A 20,366-nucleotide genomic window follows, 5' to 3' on the forward strand; every position below is an offset into this window, starting at 1 on the left:
AATGGGGGAGACGGCAGGAGATGGAGGCAGAGAGATGGGCAGGAACCAGGTCATGTAGGTCCTGGAAATAACAATGACAGCCCCCAGCTCAGTTGCACTGACACATTCCAGGCACTGTTCTAAGCACTGGCATGGTTTTTGACTTTTTAATCCTCACGGTAGCCCTTGGAAAGTGGCTCTTCTAATCCCTGTTTCATAGATGAGGAGACTGAGGCACAGAAAGGTCCACACCACTTGCCCTAGGACTCCAATGTGGGAAACCCCAGAGCCTGGATTTCTCTGAACCTGTCCCCCTGGGCCACCATAGCCTCACCCTAGCCACTCTGACCTCCCTCAGCAGTTGGGCCCTGCCCCTTGGGGCACTGGACCATATGCGGCCTCCTTAGAGGAAGGCAGTGCCAGGCGAAGCTGTCTAACCAGAACATAGCAGATGCTCCGTAAATATTGCTTCAGGCCAAGACATGTTGCTTAAGGATGGCCCTGGGAGAAGGCTGCTTTCTTCTGGGGTTAAGTAAGAGGTTTAGAAAGTCTCCCTCAGAGCATTCAAGGACTGAGCCTGCCTTACCCAGGTGCTGGGTACACCACCCTCCTGTCCCTGTGTAACCCAGAAGTCTCTTGTCCTCTCAATAACTTCATTCAGAAAATGAGGGGACTGGCCTACGTGAGGGGCCCAAAACTCAAGGTGGGGCCAGTGTTGCAGGACCAGAAGGCAGGCCAGGTGGGGTGTGGGGGAGGACTTCAGGGGGGTGTGGAGGGCTTCAGGGACACACTCACCCATCTAAGGGCAACTGCCACTTAGTGCCAGCCCGCTGCTGTGCACCCTCTTCTGTTTTCTTTTCCTCCCTCTCTCTCCTTTCTTTTTTTCTTTTCTTTTTCCCAGGGTCTTCTTGTCACCCAGGCTGGAGTGTGGTGGTAAGATCAGGGCTCACTGCAGCCTTGAACTCCGGGACTCAAGGCATCCTTCTGCCTCAGCCCCCTGAGTAGCTGGGACCACAGGCGCATGCCACTATGCCTGGCTAATCTTTTAATTTTCTGTAGAGACTGGTCTCACTATGTTGCCCAGGCTGGTCTCCAACTAGTGGCCTCAAGTGATCCCTCACCTGGACCTTCCAAAGTGCTGGGATTACAGTTGTGGGCCACCATGCACCGGGCCTGTTCTGTTTTCTTGGAGCACTTGCCTGCAATTATCCTTCACTCATTTGCTCACGTGCTTATCATTGATTTCCCTCTGCTTTAGAAACCGGGAACTCGGTTTGGGTTAACTAAGCTTCCCTGTGCGTCAGTTTTCTTTTCTTTCTTTCTTTTTTTTTTTGAGGTGGAGTTTCGCTCTTGTTGCCCAGGCTGGAGTGCAATGGTGCTATCTTGGCTCACCGCAACCTCCGCCTCCCGGGTTCAAGCAATTCTCCTGCCTCAGCCTCCCAAATAGCTGGGATTACAGGCATGCGTCACTATGCCTGGCTAATTTTGTATTTTTAGTAGAGACGGGGTTTCTTCATGTTGGTCAGGCTAGTCTCCAACTCCCAACCTCAGGTGATCCACCTGCCTCAGCCTCCCAAAATGCTGGGATTACAGGTGTGAGCCACCACCCAGTTTTCTTATCTGTAAAATGGAGCCATTGTGTGCAAAGCACTAAGGACAGGGGCCGGCACCTAGAAGACTCCTCAGTCATTCATTCCAGAATATTTACTGTGAGCAGGCATTCCCTGCCAGGCCACGTTCTAGAGTTGAGGACGAGCGGGGGGCCCCGCCTCAGGGGCTGGCATCCCAGTTGGAGCACATGGTCAGAATGCAAGGATGCAAATGAATGTGAACCTGCCAGGGGGTGCTCAGTCATAGGGTGATGGTGGCACCAACGTTATGAAGGATAGAGCCAGGTGGATACCTGGGAGAACAGAATTGCCTGTGCAGGGTGTACGAAGGCCCTGCGGTTGAAGCCTGCTGGGCTTCTTCCAGGGACAGTGAGGCTGGAGATGGACTGGGGAGATGAGGGTCCATGGGGTGGTGGCGGGGCATGTGGATCGTTGTAAGGGCTTTGGAGTTCCTGGGTGGGCTGGCGAAGTCCTAATCACTGTGACCAACCTTGATGATGGTCCCGATACAGGAGGGGGAGGAGGAGGGAAAGGGTGAGAGGCTCAGAGGGGAGAGCTGGGAGGAGGGGAGACATAGGTGGGGGAAGGGGAGGAGGAAGGGGAAGGGAGCAAGAGGGTGATGGACTCAGGCCCCGTAGACATTTTGGCACAGCAACCACGAGGCCTCCTCCGCTCCCGCCCCAAAACGGAAGCGAGGCCGTGGGGTCAGCTGCAGCATAGCGGGGCGTGTCTTGGCGGCCATGGCCCCGCCCCCTGCCCGTCCGATCAGCGCCCCGCCCCGTCCCCGCCCCGGCTCCGCCTCTCCCCGCCCCGGACCGCTCAGGCCCCGCCCCTGCCGCCGGAATTCTGGAGCCCAAGGAGGCCCGGGGGCGGTCTGGCGGCGCCGGCTATGGGGCATAAAACCACTGGCCACCTGCTGGGCTGCTCCTGCGTGCGCTGCCGTCCCGGATCCACCGTGCCTCTGCGGCCCGAGTGCCCGGAGTCCCCGCCTGTGTCGTTTCTGTCGCCGTCCCCGTCTCCTGCCAGGCGCGGAGCCCTGCGAACCGCTGGTGGGCCACAGGCGCGCAGACATGGGCGGCCCGGCCAAAGCGCGCTGGGCTGCCGCGGCGCTGGGCGTCGCGGGGTTGCTGTGCGCGGTGCTGGGCGCTGTCATGATCGTGATGGTGCCCTCGCTCATCAAGCAGCAGGTCCTCAAGGTGGGTGAGGGAGCCCCCGGCGTTGTCCGCGCACGGACCCGAGCTGTTGAGCTCTGGGCGCCGAGGAGGACCCGCGCTTTGCGGCCAAGTGCCTTAGCATGGAAGAAGAGAGCCTGTGTTCAGGGGACAGGGCGGGAGAGACACGCGCATAAGCATTGCGGTGGGTGGGCGACCGCAGCGGGATCGGCGCCCGGGCCGCAGAGCACGAGAGAGGCCAGGTGCATCGGGAGGGGGCCGCTGACCGCCTCTCCACCACCCTCACCTCCCAAGACTGAGGCTGGGGGGCAAAAGGGGAACCCAGGGGCTTTGTTGGAGGCGCAGGCCAGGGTTGGGGAGCCCTGGATGGGAGCCCACCCGGAGGCCTGACCCCCCCCAAAGGGTCTGGGCGCCCACGACAAATCAAGAGTGTGGACGGGTTGCTTCCGTGGTGCCTCCCGAAGGAGCCCCGGAGTGCGACGCCTGCTTTCACAGAAGCCGGTAGCAGGGTCCGGTAAAATTAGAGCTGCACTTTACTTGTATCCTGTGAGCCCGGGAGGACAGGAACCTTCTGTGAGGCCCACGTGGGTGCCCAGCTCACATGGTAGGTGCTCAGCTGAGCATCCTCCGCTGCCCAGAATCCCCCCATAAGAACCCTTTCCAGGAGGTAGAATGCGCGACCCTGTTCTCCCTGCTCACTGCCTTCATGATTCAGTCTGGAAACTATAAGCCGCTTTTCTCCCCAGATTCATGCAGAGACAGGCACCAGCCCAAGGTCCTCTGAGTGCACGCAGCCTGAGGTCTTTCCTCTGATCCACACTATTGCCCTTTCAACCAGGGAGACAGATTAGGCGGTCAGCTGGTCTGCAGATGGACAGACTCTGCCCTGGGTGCCAATGTTTGAATGAGCCTGGAGTTAGGGAGGGACTTGGAGATTGCAGAGTATCACATTTGAGCTAAAAGTCATTTAGAGTTGTGAAGCCCTGGAGCCAGCACCTGCAGTGGAGGGAAGGGGAAACTGGGGCACACTGTTATCAAAGTTCCAGCCAGATGCTGAGCTGGGGTGAAGATGTGGACATTGTCACGCTAATGGACATCTTTTCCCCCTTGGCCTGCCTCTATAGACTGAGTTTCTTAAGAACGGCTCCTTGTCCACATTTCATGTCTGTTCCCTCATTTACAGAGTGAATGAATGAGTGAATGAATGAAGCATACGTCTGCTTAGATCTGGCTGCCACTTCTTGGCACCCAGCTAGCTGGCTTTAAATATGGAGCAACATGTGGCCTCTCTCAAGGTCTCTGGGTGAGCAGTTGTCTAGGGCATCTTGGCCATGTTGTGTCTATTTTTGATTTTTCAAATCTTATCCTGTCAAAGCCTGTAGTCTGATTGCAAAGAGGTCCCGGTGGAGGGTGACACTGTCTCTGGGGATGGCAGGAAAAGCAACAGAATGGCCTCTTCCTCCCCATGACAGCTTAGAGTCTTTCTCTGTTACACTTTGGGAGTTTTATTTCTGTGGCCTACTCATACTGAAACGTGTGTGTCAGTGACAGCCTTGTGGCTGCTACAGTGCCAGGACCCCACAGTGTGTATGCAGGGTCCCTAGAGGGACTGTCACTCAGGCAGTGTGAGCATGTGACCCTGTGCTGTGAGTGAGCACCTAGTCTTTTGCTTTGGGAGTGTGGGGGTGGTGGGATTTATGCCAGGTAAAGAGTCTCGCCAACTCAGTTATTCGGGGGCTTATTTCAAGGTGTTTTCTTTCTCAGGATGTCATCAGGTTAAGGATGTCAGTAGGATGTGTGTGTGTGTGTGTGTGCGTGTACCACACATGCATGCACCACCAAATTTCCCCACTCCTCTCCCCGGCTTCTAAAGAGGAAAACCACATTGTCCTCAATTGTCCTGGAGCTAGGAGCATCTGGCTTAAAGTTGAGCAGGAGCCTCCCAGCATCCTTCTGTGGATATCCCAAAGGCTATTGGTCTGGGGCCGAGTGGCGTGAAGGCAGGAAGACACGCCCAGCCCAAGACGGCCACTTCTGGAACCACCCAGGCTGGAGCAGCGGCCAAGTGCCTTAGCGTGGAAGAAGAGAGCCTGTGTTCAGGGGACAGGGTGGGAGAGACACGCACATAAGCAGGGACTGCCCGCTGGTGTTTTCTTTGGCTGCATGAGTCTGTGTGCAACTTGAATGGGAGGCCTTGTGCTTTGATTTTTTTAAATATGCTTTTTGGTTAGTGACAGGAGTCCCTGCAGTTGGCCCTCTGTGTCTGCAGGTTCTGCATCCATGGATTCAATCAACTGCAGATTGAAAGTATTCAGAAAAAAATCCCCCCAAAATAACAATACAACAACAACAAAAAAGACATAAAAACAATACTGTATAACAACTATTGACATAGCATTTACATCGTATTAGCTATTATAAGTAACCTAGAGATGATTTAAAGAATACGGGAGGATGTGCATAGGTGATATGCAAATATCACAGCATTTTATGTCGGGGACTTGAGCATCTGCAGGTCTCGGTATCTGGGGGTCCTGGAACCAATTCCCCTCTGACACTGAGGGACGACTTTATATAAAATATATGAATACTTGCTCGTAAAAAAAGTTCAAATGGAGGAAAAAGAGAAAGTTTCCCCCATTTTATTCTCCTCCTCAGCTACTATCACCATCATTGGTGTGGATCTTTCTAGACCCTTTTCTGTGTACCAAGAGCCTGTATGTATACATATCAATACATATATTTTACATAACTTGAACTAAGTGCAAATGAACTTGAACATGTGTAATTATCTTGCAATTTGCTTTTCAATTCAAAGATATTATCTGAAAAATTTTCCATGTCTCAGCAATAAATGTACCCCGTGTTTTCCTTCATCACTGCTGGTATTCCTTTGAATGGTTATAGACTTGTTTACCTGTTTCTCCGACTGATCATTTTCTCTGTCACAAATGACAGCGATATCCCGACACATCCCTCTTCATGTGGTTCATGAACATTTCCATAGGGTGGATTTCTAGAAGTGGGGCCTTGGGAGCAGGTGTGCTCAGTTTGAGTTTTGAAGATTATGGCCAAATTGCCCTCTGCGCAGCTCTGTTGCTACATCCACTCACAAGGTATGGGACTATGCTACTTCCCCTATCTCTGCCATCACTGGTGATTACTGATTTATCATTACCATTTTTTGGTAGCCAAGTTCCTGTGTGTCTCTGGTCCTCCAAGGAAGGCCCAGCTGGTGGACATGGGGAGAGGCCCCTCACTGGGTTGCAAAAAAGGGATGGTCATCTTCCAAGGCCTCCATCTTCAATGATGAGCTGGAGTGAAGATGTGGATATTGTCACACTAGTTGACATCTTTTCCCCCTTGGCCTGCTTCTTTAGACTGAATTTCTTAAGAATGACTTCTGTCCACATTTCATGTCTTTGTCCTTGTCACAGAACCTGGATGTGTGCCCCCAGGGATCTGAACCATGTCTTCGTTATTCACCAGATCACCAGAGGTCAGGAGTTTGAGACCAGCCTGGCCAACATGGCTAAACCGCGTCTCTACTAAAAAATACAAAAATTAGCTGGACATGGTAGTGCATGCCTATAATCCCAGCTACTCGGGAGGCTGAAGCAGGAGAATAGCTTGAACCTGGGAGGCTGAGGTTGCAGTGAACCAAGATCGCACCACTGCCTTCCAGTCTGGGTGATGGAGTGAGACTCCGTCTCAAAAAAAAAAAAAAAAAAGAAGAAACTTAGATATATGTCTCAGCATGGGTAGGCCATAATTGAAAAAAGCTAATTACTAATCAAAAAAAGTAATAAAAGTAATTACTTTTTTACTACTTACTAAATGAAAAAATCTGGTACTATTAATGTTAAAAAAAAAAAAATCCCACCAAACAATATTCTATATTTTCTTTCAGTTTTATTTTTATTTTGTAGAGACAAGGTCTCACTGTGTTGCCCAGGCTGGCTCTAATCCTGGCCTTAAGTGATCCTCCCTGCCTTGGCCTTCCAAAGCACTGGGATTGTAGGTGTGAGCCACCTGTGCCCTGCCCATTATTTTCTTTTTTCTTTTTTTTTTTTTTGCGTGCCTCGCTCTGTCCCACCTCCAAAGCGGAGTGCACTGGCCAGATCTCAGCTCACTGCAAGCTCCGCCTCCCTGGTTTCACGCATTTCTCGCTGCCAGCCTCTCGATAGCTGGACTACAGGCGCCGCCACCTCGCCCGGCAGTTTTCTTTTGTATTTTTAGTAGAGACGGGGTTTCACCGGTTAGCCAGGATGGTCCTCGATCTCCTGACTGTGATCCGCCCGCCTTCGGCCTCCCAAAGTGCTGGGATTACAGGCTTGAGCACTGCGCCGGCCACCTGCCATTATTTTCAATGGCTTAATGTTAGAAGTACGTAAATGTTAAGTTTGGGGAAAGTGAGACTAACCAAAGGATACTCTCATGAGAGAAGGGCAGGACACTGGGGGTGTGGACAGGAAACTAATACTTTATCTGTAATGCTCCTATTTTTTGTTTTAACAAAGAAAATGGTATCCACATGCTACGTGTTGATTAAAAATTACAAGGCCAAGCATGGTGGCTCCACGCTTGCAATCCCAGCCAACTTTACAGGGCTGAGGTGGGAGGGTCACTTGAACCCATGAGTTCAAGACTATCCTGGGCAACATAGTGAGACCCCATCTCTACAAAAATAATAATAGGCCGGGCGCGGTGGCTCAAGCCTGTAATCCCAGCACTTTGGGAGGCCGAGACGGGCGGATCACGAGGTCAGGAGATCGAGACCATCCTGGCTAACACGGTGAAACCCCGTCTCTACTAAAAATACAAAAAACTAGCCGGGCGAGGTGGCGGCGCCTGTAGTCCCAGCTACTCGGGAGGCTGAGGCAGGAGAATGGCGTGAACCCGGGAGGCGGAGCTTGCAGTGAGCTGAGATCTGGCCACTGCACTCCAGCCTGGGTGACAGAGTGAGACTCCGTCTCAAAAAAACAAAAAAAACAAAAAAAACCAAAAATAATAATAATAAAAAAACTAAGCTGGCACATGGTGGCATGCACCTATAGTCCTAGCTACTCAAGAGGCTGAGGTGGGAGGATCTCTTGAGCCCAGGAGCTCGAGGCTGCAGTGAGCTGTGTTTGTGCCACTGTACTCCAACCTGGGCAACAGAGTGAAATCCCATCTCTTAAAAAAGAAATTACAAATGAATAGATACATAGCTTTCCCCAAAGACTGGCCGGATGAATGCGCCACACAGACTAAGGAGGCACACTGCAAAGGGGCCCCGTGGTCGAGGTTGCTTGGAGAGGCTTTGGGGAAGTGCGACCCATTTCTTCTCCCTTCCACTAGTGGGGAGGATTGGAGACAGGTGTTTGGACGGACACACTGAGGGCCGCGATTGTGAACTTCACGGCATCCACTCACGGGCGGCTTACTGTGCACCAGGCAGGGTGCAAAGCACCTTTGTGAAAATCGTCTCGTTTAGCCCCTGCAGCGGGCCGTGACATACGACTTGTTGTCATCAGTGTCCGTTAAGGAGAGAAGATGAAGAGAGTAATTTGCCCCAAGTGACCTCACTGGTGCGTGTGTGTGTGTGTGTGCATGCGTGCACGTGTGTGTGTGTGTATGAAGGTGTCTGTCTGTCCCAGAGGCAGATGCCGTGAGAACAGGGACTCTTGCTCCCATTCCCTGGATCTGAGCCTGGCGTGCAGCTGTGCTCAAGTATGTGGGTGAGTAACGAAGGCCCAGTTCAGGTCCTGGGGGGCACACATCCAAGTTCCCGTGTGTCTCTGGTCCTCCAAGGAAGGCCTAGCTGGTGGACGTGGGGAGAGGCCCCTCACTGCAGCTGGGCTGCAGGGAAGGGGCCATTTTCCAAGGCCGCCATCTTCAATGATAGGCCTCATGGCCTTCTTCCATGTCCAGGAGAGAACCTGGGTCCCCTCTGCTGTCTTTAAGTTGGTTTTCTAGTTGGACTCAATCTCGGCTGCCTTGTCCTGCTGCTGGGCTGCCCCCGCCTATGGTCCCTGTCTCAATAAACGGCACCGCCATTTGTTTCCCCAGGGGTAGAGGCAAAAACCTTAGGTCATCTTTGCCTGCATGCTTTTTTCCTGATACCCCTGTGTCTGCTGAGGCAGGGGCTTTCCCATCACTGTCACTGCAGCGTCCCTGAGGGCCACAGCAGCACCTGAGCTCCTTGCCAACCCTTCACCAGTCAGGTTACAGAATGAATGAGGCGTGTGCGACCCCCAGCCCTGGCCTCAGGCTCTTTGTCTCACCCCTGCCTCCCTCAGCCAGAGCCACACAGTGAGCCTCAGGGAGCCCAGGCACCAGGGCCAGCCAGGGACGGCACCGACTGTCCCTGAGTTTGTGCCTTTTGGGAAATCTTTGTCAATCAGTTAAAAGGTGGGGGTTCATGAGAGATAACAGTCAATGGGCACTCGTTGTGGCTGGACACTGTTCTAAGTGTTTAAGTGCATTATTTCTTTTAGTATCTAAAATAGGTACTATTGTGTCTTGTTTTATTGAGGGAAATGGATGCAAAGAGCCGGAAAGTAACTTGCGCCGTGTCACACAGCTCCAAGTGGTTGAATCAGGATTTCAAGTTGGGGGGCTCAACTCCACAGCCGGTCCCGGCGGCCTCTGCAGATGGCGTCCTCCCAGTTCTCCAGGTGTCTGAGCAGGTGGACTGCATGCTTAAGGTGGGCGGTGGGGGGGCCCTTCTTATAATGTCTTCCTGGGCTGCCCCTTCCTTTTCTGTGTATCGCCAGGGAACAGCAGGGTCCCTTCGAGGCCTTTGTCCTGATAATCACCCCGCCAAACATTGCTGGTGCAGAGTGCACCCTGGCCTCTCCTTTCTGGGGGGAGTCTGAGACCAGGGACGTGTTCTTCAATCACAGGCACCAAGTGAGGCTCCCGGGGAGGCCATCTCTTCCTAGCCCAGGGCTCCCAGTGAGGGAGGTCCAGTGTCTCTAGCTACCGGGCGTTTCCTGTAGGACCCCCATGTCTGGACGCGTGGGACAAAGCCCTCGAACTGATCACTGGTCACGGGTGGGGAGGTGGCTCCTCAGAGGAGAGCTCGGATCACAGGTGTGTGCCAGTTCTGTTTTGTTTTTCTTCCTCTCTCCTGCCATTGAACTTCCTACTCCTTCTGGCATGGGAGAGACAACTTCGACTTACTCCCTGGCGACGGCTGAAAAACAGGGGCTATTTTTAGTTTGCCTGAGTCTAGTTTATTTGCTCCTGGTAGATTTGCCTCTCCCTGTCTTCATGAGTGTGTGTTTGCACACGTGTGTTGGTGCGTGTACATACGTGTTGATGGTGAAAACAGTGACACACACCTGTGTAGGCATGCACACGCCTGCCTTGATGTGTGACCACATGATGATGATGTGTGTGCAGACACCTTTGTTGGTATGTGCCCACATCTGTTGACGCAGGCGCACATGGCGTGTCTGTACACGCACACGGACACACATGAACACGCGAGTTTATGCACGTCCGTGTGTGTTGGTGTCTGCACATACAGGTTGATGTGTCCCGCTGTTGTCTGGCCTTTCCAGGGCCAGGCCCGGCACCCGGGGTTTCCAGGAAATATTCCCTGTCCCTTCCTGGAATGGCCAGTACTTGCTGTACCTCCACCAGGAGATGCACCCTGATCAATCAGAACGTGGTGAAGCTCAGCCACCTGGAATCGCCTTACCCTGGCTTTCGGTTTCTAGCAAATGCGATGGAAGTGAGTCCCCCCGCCCCGCCCCGTGGAGGGCTTGCTCCATGAAGGTGTTTTTCCTGGATGAGTCTTGGTCCCAGTGGCGATTTGCTGCAGGCTTGTTGGCACTGTCATCCCTGGGTCCTGCATGGAGGTTCCTTAGTGTCCAGAGGGTGATTCCATGTCTGTGGTCAGCAAAAGAGAGGCCCCTGAGGCCATAAGCCACTCCCCGCGAGGCTGAGCCCAGAGAGTTTGTGGTTTACGTCTTGGGCCTGGAGGAGTGTGTGGAGGAGTGTTCCGTGTAGGCCTTCTGCTCCGGGAGGTGCTAGCAGCTCTGATACCACAAACACAGTAATTGTGCAGAGAATTCAACACTAGGGCTTGGTCAAAAATCAAAAACACAAAACAAAACAATCCCTTTTATTCACCTCGTCTGCCTCCCCCTGTTTGAATGTGACTTTGGGCTCCGCTGGCCCCCTTAAACGGCCCAGGGGCTGGCTCCCTGCAGGTGTCGGGCGCGTTTCCCCCCAAAGCCTGGGTGAGAGATGGAGCCACTCCGCCTGCTCAGAAGCTCCCCAGGCCCAGGGTTCCAGGAAGCCTCGCGGCCCAAGGCATGGCTGTCTTAATTTTCTTGTTTTCTTTCCCTCCACTCCATTGTTTCTTCCTGTTCACTGATTGCCTGTGCTGGGGAGGGGGAAGGAACAGGAGGGGCCTGACCTTGTTCGCTTCCTGACATTTTGCGTGAAGTTCCTTCCACCTTCTCTGGAACCTTCTAGAAGGACCCTTGAGGCTCTTTAAATCTCCATTATCTGGGTTTTCCTCCTGCCTTCCTGGCTGCTCTCATCTTGCCTGCTGATGCCTCCTCATTTCCTTGGCCTCCTGCCTCCTACTGGTGGAGCCCTGGGCATCCTTTCTGTGTGTCCTCATCCCTCATCCCTGGGGTGAGCTCCTCCAGCCTCGCGTCTGAATGGCATCTCTGTCCTGACTACTCCCAAATTGGTATCCCTGGGCCCAGACCTTTCCCCTGAATCCCACCCCTGAGCATCCAATGGCATCCATATCTCAACTCGGGGTCAAAGGCAGCTCACGCTTGTCCCGGCTGGCTCCTCATCACCCCTGGCCACACCTGTGGCTCCCACTAGCTTCCCACTCCATCAGGAGCCCCCCCCCCCATCTTCCAGTTGCCTGGGCCAACATCTTGCACTCAGCCTTAACTGTTCTCTCCACTTCCTTCAGCGAACGTGTCAGAAAGTTTTATGGCTTCATCTAAATATACCCAGGTTCCAACTGCTTCTTACCACGCCCGAGGCGCTGTCACCTCTGGTCCAAGGCACCATCACCTTTCCCCTGGATTCCTGCATCCGCCTCCTCACTGGCCTCTCTGTGTTCACCGTTGCTCCCCAGTGGGGTTTCTCAATAAACAGCCACAGGAGCCCATCAAAACTGCACTTAGCTCACCTCCTCCGCTCAAAGCCCTGACATGGCCAGACCCATCCCCTAGGAGTCACAGCCAGGTCCTAACCCAGCCCAGGACCTGTGCAATCCACCCCTGCCACTTTTCTGGCGACGTCCCCATTCCCTTTTCCCTTGCGCAATGGCCTCCTGGCCATTCCTCGGCCCCACAGGCCCAATTGCCTTAGCTCTCTCGTGACACAAGCCCTCTCATCTCCTGTAGGTCTCTGTTCAGCTCTGACTTGCTCACGGAGACCCCCCAACTCTCTTTGTGCGTCATGCAGATTCCCCCTCATCCCTCTGTGCTCCCAGCCCTTCTTACCCACTCTGCTTCTCTGTGTATCATGTTGATTGTTTATTGTCTATTTCTCCCCATGAGAATGTCGGAGCATGACAGCAGGGACCTTTGTGTTGTTTGTTGCCATGACTGAAGCCCCTGGAACGATGCCTAGCACATAATCTCAGGTTCTCAAATATTTATTGAAAGGATGTTTAAAAGACAAGGGTTGTTTCAAAGGATGGTTCATGACCACTCGCAGGTTGTGGTCCTGTGCAGGGGGATGGGACCTACTCCTCCACCTGCCACAGCCATCGCCCCAGACCGAGCTGCCACCGTTGTTTCCCAGTGGGTGCTGGAGGGTCCTCATGGGGCTGTTTGCTCTGCTGATTCATACCACACTGTTGTCACTTCTCCCCATCAAAGCCAGGATGCTCTTTAAAACATGCAAATTGGGCTGGGCGCAGTGGCTCATGCCTGTAATCCCAGCACTTAGGCAGGCCGAAGTGGGTGGATCACCTGAGGTCAGGAGTTCAAGACCAGCCTGGCCAACATGGTGAAACCTCGTCTCTACTAAAAATACAAAAATTAGCCAGGCATGGTGGCATGTGCCTGTAATTCCAGCTACACGGAGGTTGCAGTGAGCCAAGATTGCACCATTGCACTCCAGCCTGGGAGACAGAGCAAGACTCCATCTCAAAACAAAACAAAACAAAACAACCCTATGCAAATCGGATCATTTCACGAAGCTGAATAAAATCTTCCTGCATTTGGTATCAAAGCTGTAGGCCTCATTTTCACAGGCTCTGCCCATCTCAACTCAGCATTCTCACCCCACTGCAACCTCACAGGCCTTCCTTTTCCTCCAACACGTCACGCGCTGTCCTGGCTCAGGGCTTTTGGACTTGCTTTTCCTTCTGCCTGGACCGTCTTTTTGTCCCCCTGGCTCTTATGCTTGGTTCCTCTTTTATGTTTAAATGTAAACTTTTGAAGCTTAAATGTAACCTTTTGAGGAAGACACCCCCTGACTGCCCACCACACTCAATGGACAGTTGCCCCCCACATCCACTGTCTGTGCCATCTGTGTGGTTTTTAGGCTGGAGGGCAATGGCCCCATCTTGGCTCACTGCAACCTCCTCCTCCCTGGTTCAAGCAACTCTCCAGCTTTGCCTCTTGAGTAGCTGGGATTACAGGCATGCGCCACCATGCCCAGCTAATTTTGTATTTTTAGTAGAGATGGGGTCTCACCGTGTTAGTCAAGCTGGTCTCGAACTCCTGACCTCAGGTGATCCATCTGTCTCAGCTTCCCAAAGTGCTGGGATTACAGGCGTGAGCCACCATGTCTGGCTTGTGCCATCTGTGTTATAACCACTCCATGCTATTCCCTTCTGAGCCCTTAACAGTCTCTGAAATTATCTCATCCACTTGTGTGGGTTCCATGAGGACAGAGACTATATCTGTCTCGTTCATGGCTGCATTCCATAGTTGGAGACCTTTGTCCATGTCAGAGGACCGCTTAGGGTAGGACCTTGGGCTGAGGGAGAGAGAGGCCCCAGTGGGGGTCCTCCACAGCGTGGACTTTGGAGCCAGGTTCCCTGAGTTTAGCAGTGGCTCTTGCACTGCCTATCTCTGTGGCTGTGGGTGAGTTGCATAACCCTGCCGGGTTTGTTTCCCTGGGCCTCCCTCCTCGGGCTGTAGCGAGGGGTAAGTGAGGTCATATGCCCTGGGGAGCATCCCGAAGCCTGGATCCCTGGAATGCCTCCACAGATTGTAGGCCTGAGTCTTAACACACTCCATCTGGATTTCGGTGACTTCTGCCTGGTTCCAGTGCTGGGGTGTTTCCCTGTCTGAGCTTTGGTGGCTTCTGATTGACCCCTTTCCTGCCCCAGCATGAAGGTGGAGTGGCCAGAAGGGAGGGACATGGGGGTATAAAGATGTCATCAAGGCTGTCTGTGGATGGTGGATAAAGAGACAGCACCCGTCCTGGTGGAGGGGCCACAGGAAGCGTGGAGGCTGTTTCTGGGGCCACCTCCTGCCTCCAGGAGGAAGCAGGGATCCTCCTGTGGGCATCTTGGTCCCATCAGGTCTCTTGGATGGGGCTGGGGTTGGGAGTGTTTCTCTCCCTGAGCATTTAAACCGAGGTTCATTATTTAGAATGGAACCATTTATGGGCCAGGCGCGGTGTCCTGCCTGTAATCCCAGCACTCTAGGAAGCTGAGGCGGGTGGATCACTTGAGGTCAGGAGTTCGAGACCAGCCTGGCCAACATGGTGAAACCTCATCTCTACTAAAAACACAAAAATTAGCTGGGCATGGTGGCACACACCTGTAGTCCCAGCTACTTGGGAGGCTGAGGCGGAGGACTGCTTGAACTCGGGAGGTGGAGGTTGCAGTGAGCTGAGATTGCGCCACTGCACTCCAGCCTGGGTGACAGCGAGATTCCATCTCAAAAAAAAAAAAAAAAAAAGGAATGGAGTCCTTTATGTTTCACTTCTGTTCTCGTTAGCAGGACTGTGCGAGGCCGAGTCAGGAGACTGAGGTCCATTCTGTTCTCGTTAGCAGGACTGTGCGAGGCCGAGTCAGGAGACTGAGGTCCATTCTGCTGGTGATTTTGCTCTGTGCAGGAATGTGGAGGTGTGGCCCATAAGCATGTCATTTATGCAAAATCATCTACATGCACTCAATTAAAAAAAGGAAAACAGCAGTGACCCTTGTAAGTAGACTTGGTTAGTGTCAATGTAGGGAGTGAGTTTCTTGTGACCCTGCTGTTCCTCCTGAGTCCCGTGACAGGGCATCCGGACAGGCTGAATGCGATTCTAGAATTAGATTCCTATGTTTTTGTATGTACGTCTCAGTCTCACTTGCCAGTGGCTTCCTCTGATGCTTAGAAAATAAATGGCATCTGCACCACGTCAGGGAGAAACTGACTGCTTTGGAATTCCCAGAAGCTCCTGGAAGGGAATCTTCCTGAGGGATATTGAAGGAGAATTAAATAATTTTCTCAGTGACTGGGACAGGTTACAGAGTCAATGCTCATTGGCTGTGATTGGCTGGGCTGGGATCACGTGTGCATCCTTGCACCAATTGCTGTGGCTCGAGTAATGGACTGCTGTGATTGGTCAGCCTTGGGTCGCCTGGCCATTTGGAGCCAGGGAGGGAAGTTGTTCTTGCCCATACAGACTCATGTAGGAGTGGGGTGGTTCCCTAAAGGTAAAAAGGAGGGGCTGTTGGCAGGGAGATGTGAGGGCCATAGGCAGCAAAAATGGGGCTGGGCTCCTTTGCCCCCAAGTAGCTTCCCACTTCATCCCCGCCTTGCCTTTCACTGTCTTTGGCTGTTACAGTATTAGAGATGATTTTGTTTGGCTGATTATTTTGTTTACCAAGGCCTCTTGAGGAGGTAGTAGCTTACTAGCTATTTATTATTTATTTATTTGTTTATTTTGAGACGGAGTTTCTCTCTTTTTGCCCAGGCTGGAGTGCAATGGTGCGATCTCAGCTCACTGCAACCTTTGCCTCCCAGGTTCAAGCAATTCTCCTGCCTCAGCCTCCCAAGTAGCTGGGATTACAGGCATGCACCACTATGCCCAACTAATTTTGTATTTTTAGTAGAGACGGGGTTTCTCCATGTTGGCCAGGCTGGTCTCGAACTTCTGACCTCAGGTGATCCACCCGCCTTGACTTCCCAAAGTGCTGGGATCACAGGTGTGAGCCACCACGCCCGGCCTACTTATTTATTTTTTTAAGACATGGTCTTGGTCTGTCATCCGGGCTGGAGTGTAGTGGCATGATCTTGGTTCACAGCAACCTCCACTTCCCGGGTTCAAGAGATTCTCCTGCCTCATCCTCCTGAGTAGTTGGGATTACAGGTGCCCGCCACCACGCCTGGCTAATTTTTGTATTTTTAGTAGAGGCGGGGTTTCGCCAGGTTGGCCAGGCTAGTCTGGAACTCCTGACCTCAAATGATCCACCCACCTCGGCCTACCAAAGTGCTGGGATTATAGGCATATGCCACAGTACCCGACCTTTATTATTTATTTATTTAGATTTTTTGAGACAGGGTCTCACTGTGTCACCCAAGCTGGAATGCAGTGATATGATTATGGGTCATTGCAGCTTCAACCACTCAGGCCCAATTGATCCTCCTACGTTGGCCTCCTGAATAACTGGGACTACAGGTGTGCACCATGCCCATCTAATTTTTAAATTTTTTGTAGAGACAGGGGTCTTGCTATGTTGCCCAGGCTGGCCTTGAACTCCTGGCCTTAAGCAGTCCTCCCACCTCGGCCTTACAAAGTGCCGGGATTATACTCATGAGTCACTGTACCTGGCCTAATCGCTTTAACGGGGAAAGTTTCATCAGCTGTCAGATTATTAGATCTGGACTGACTTGGGTTCCGAAGCTCAGTTCCATCTTTTATTTTTCTTTTGGGAACCAAATTCTGTAGGCCTACAGAACCAAATTCTGTAGGATACTCAAGGCCACGGAGATAGTTAGCAGCGAGTGCTGGGTGGGGCTGACTGTCCCAGGCTAGCTGGATGGAGGCCAGGGGGGCCCAGGCAGCAGGGGTGGAAGGGGCCTGGGTGGGTGCAGGAGGAAGTCATTAACAAATGTCCTTCAGACAGGAAGTTCCCAAGGTGCCATTGATACCCCTGCCTGTTCACATCCTGGCGGCAGGACTGGGACGAGCCATTTTTTAAAAAGTGGGAGAGATGTCAGGGCTGGTGTGCAAAGTTCAGGCTTTGTCCACCCGAGGTGAGAGGCTGCAGGGGTGTGCTGTGGGCAGAGAGAGGATGAGGTAGGGGTGGGAGGGATGAGCTGCCCAGATGCAGCCGTGGAGGAGTGGATCTGGAATCCTAGCCACCGGGTGTACCCTGCAGTGTATCCCAGCATCAGTCCCAGGCTTCTCTCCAGCCTTTGGCAGGGTTTCAGTTTCCAGCAGCTCAGGTGGACCCCAGTGTACGGACTTTGGAGGCAGGCAGCCCAGGTTCAAATCCTGGCTTGGCCACTTCCCAGTTGGGTGCCTCAGGCACGTGACTCACCCTCTCTGTGCCTTTTTTACTTTTCTGTAAAATGAAGTTAATAAAAGCATGTCCTACATAGGGCTTTTAAGGTGGCAGAATTGGCTCATGTCAGACACTTCGAATAGCAACTTGGCAAGTGTCACATAAGGGCTTGCTGTTTCCAACATCTTAACCTGATAGACACAGACATAGAGAGGGATCCATCTGTCAGCAGTTTGCTGAAATGGGACCATACTATGCATGCTTTGCTGTGCCGTGGGTTTCTCACGCTGTCATCGCTTGTCCATGTTTTCCTCAGTCAACCGGGATTTTCTGGTGATGATCACGCTCTGATTCTCTAGATGCCTGGAAACGTTCCACAGTGTGGATGTACCACGGCTTGTTCTGCTGTTCTCATGAGGGAGGCACCAGCTTTTAAAATAAAGCAGCCCAGCGTGTTCTTCCACCACCCCATCACCCAAGGTTCTATTTTCAAAAATTTTATTTTGTAAAAATGGCAAGAAAAGTACAAGTTGCTGCATGTACGTTCTCTCTCTCTCTCTCTCTCTCTCTTGTTTCTGAGCCTTTTGGGTGCATCCTGAGGACAAGGACTTCCTTCTCCATGACGGCAGACCATGACCCCACTGAGGAAGGCCACGAGGATCCACACCTTTAACCTGACACTCAGTCTGCATTCAGATGCCTTTACGGTCCCAATAACACTTTTTGTGGTACTTGTTCATTAAAAAATTTTGAACTGGCCGGGCATGGTGGCTCATGCCTGTAATCATAGCGCTTCGGAAGACCAAGGTGGGTGGATCACGAGGTCAAGAGATTGAGACCATCCTGGCCAACATGGTGAAACCCTGTCTCTACTAAAAATACAAAAATTAGCCAGGCATGGTGGTGCGCACCTGTAGTCCCAGCTACCTGGGAGGGTGAGGCAGGAGAATCGCTTGGACCCAGGAGGCGGGAGGTTACAGTGAGCCAAGATCGCGCCACTACTCCAGCCTAGGCGACAGAGCGAGTCTCCGTCTCAAAAAAAAAAAAAAAATTTTTTTTTGACTGCAAGGTTGCATCCTGCATCTGCTTGCCTTGTGTGTTTTTCCTCTTTGATCCAGGCCTGCTCTACAGCCCTTTTCCTTTTGCTCGGTCTTTCAGGACACTGGCATCTGTAAAGGGGCCAGGCGGGTGCTTTTGGCAGGACGGCCCTTGATTCGGATTTGTCTGATTGCTTTCTCAGGAGTGCACATGTTCTTCCCACAGTCTCCCACACAAAAGCCTCATTGTGTGAATCAGATTGCAGCAGAGTGTTTCTGATGAGCTGGGGTGGGTGCCTGGACCCTCCCCCAGCTCCCAGCCTGGCAGTTACAGTGCGAGTTTGAACCTCCTGGGTTGAAGAAGCCTGCGATTCCTCCTAGCCCCTTCCTCCACCTGCTTTCTAAAATTCCTGGCTCTCGTTCCTTGCCTTTGAGCAGTGATGTGTCCATCCTTCAGCAGCCTGTGGCCAGCCTATGCCCACCCCGGGGCCATCACATGGGAAGGGATGGTGGATCTGATCCCTGCCTCGTCCCCTGGGCCAGAAAGATTGTGGAAACCCTGGGGTCTTAAGACTGGTCAGGTGGAAACGGGAGGCTGGATGGAGTGGCAGGTGAGGGCTTTTCCTCTTTTGCCTCTCCCTACCTGGGCCTCCCGGCAGCCACCAGCCCAGATACCCAGGCCTCAGAGCCCGGTGGAAATTCTTGTGCCGGATCATCTTGGCCCTGTCTGGCCTCCTGGCAGGCAGGTGGAGGTCGTGCTGACCTTACTTGGCTGAGAGCCCATTGCAGCCAGGATCCCTTGGCAGCTCTGGGAACAGCCAAGTCTCCCCTGTCCTTGGGATTTCCTTCTAATGTCTGTTCCCAGGCTCCTGGACTCCACCTGCTGCAACCCCTCGCTTTGCACTTTCCACCCAGAGTCTTTGATTTCTGTTTTTTTTGTGAAATATTGCTCACTTTGAGGAAAGTGTAAGACACATGCAATCAAATATGTAACTAAGATGAACATGCGTGCGATCACCCCACGTGAAAAAGAGTGAAAGCTCATCTGCCCCGAAGCCCCTGCAGAAGAAAGTGTGTTTGGTCCCGGCTTGCTTTGCTTTTGATAGTGTCACTCCCTCATACCCAGCCCTGAACACCGGGATTAGTTTGGTCTGGTTTTGGACTTTACTTGAATGCAAGCAAACTCTCTGTAGTTTTGTTTGATTTAGGCTTGCTGGTGTCACTTCATATTGTATTTGTGGGATCCATCCACATTGTTGTGATAAGCTGCACTCCATTTTCACGGCCATGTCATATCACAGTTCATGATGCTAATCAGAAGAAGCCAGTGTCACAGTTCATCTGTTTTTTTTTTTTTTTTTTGAGATGGAGTCTTGCTCTGGGGCCAGGCTGGAGTGCAGTGGCGTGATCTCTGCTCACTCCCACCTCTGCCTCCCGGGTTCAAGCAATTCTCCTGCCTCAGCCTCCCAAGTACCTAGGATTATAGGCATGCACCACCATGCCCAGCTAATTTTTGTATTTTTAGTAGAGATGGGGTTTCATATTGGCCAGGATGATCTCAACCTCTTGACCTCATGATCTGCCTGCCTCGGCCTCCCAAAGTGCTGGGATTACAGGCGTGAGCCACCGCGCCCGGCCAGTTCATCTGTTTTAACCCTGATGCCAGTGACTGTGTCCACTTCTAGGTTATGACACACTTGTGTCCCTGCCTGCAAGGGACATGTGCCTGAATCCCTCTAGGGCCCGACGTTCGGAGTAGGGGGCTGGTCATGGCGTGCATGTCTTCACCTGCATGGAGAAGGGCCAAGCTGTTGTCCAAAGTGGTTGCAGCAGTTTCCAATCCCATCATTTGTTTTTCATTTAATAATTTATTGAGGTGAAATTCACATGACATATAATTAATCCTTATAAATTGAACAATTCAGTGAAACCACCACTTCTACCTAGTTTCAAAACATTTCCATCCCTCCCAAGTAGAATTGCCCATTCTCCGTTCCTTGCAGCTCCCCAGCCCCTGGCAACCACTCATTTTCTTTCTGTCTCTATAGATGCACCTGTTATGGATCTCTCTTTTCCCCTTCCTTCCTTCCTTCCTTCCTTCCTTCCTTCCTTCCTTCCTTCCTTCCTTCCTTCCTTCCTC

At 52.3% G+C, this 20,366-nt stretch overlaps 1 protein-coding gene across 5 annotated transcripts in view; it reads left to right on the forward strand.

The window, feature by feature from the left end:
* The window catches only part of SCARB1 (scavenger receptor class B member 1), a 93,685-nt gene that overhangs the window by 2,658 nt on the left and 70,661 nt on the right, over positions 1-20,366 (forward strand). For 3 of the 5 annotated variants that reach the window (XM_017889667.1, XM_017889675.1, XM_017889642.1), the window contains exon 1: positions 2,413-2,785. The exons of the other annotated variants lie outside the window; for them this stretch is intronic. In XM_017889667.1, coding sequence (XP_017745156.1) covers positions 2,660-2,785 — 126 coding nt within the window. In that variant the 5' untranslated portion in view covers positions 2,413-2,659. Of the gene's footprint in view, positions 1-2,412; positions 2,786-20,366 lie in introns of those variants that run through there. 5 annotated transcript variants of the gene reach the window in all.

Source organism: Rhinopithecus bieti, unplaced genomic scaffold, assembly GCF_001698545.2.
Source record: "Rhinopithecus bieti isolate Rb0 unplaced genomic scaffold, ASM169854v2 scaffold_574, whole genome shotgun sequence".
Classification (NCBI taxonomy): domain Eukaryota; kingdom Metazoa; phylum Chordata; class Mammalia; order Primates; family Cercopithecidae; genus Rhinopithecus; species Rhinopithecus bieti.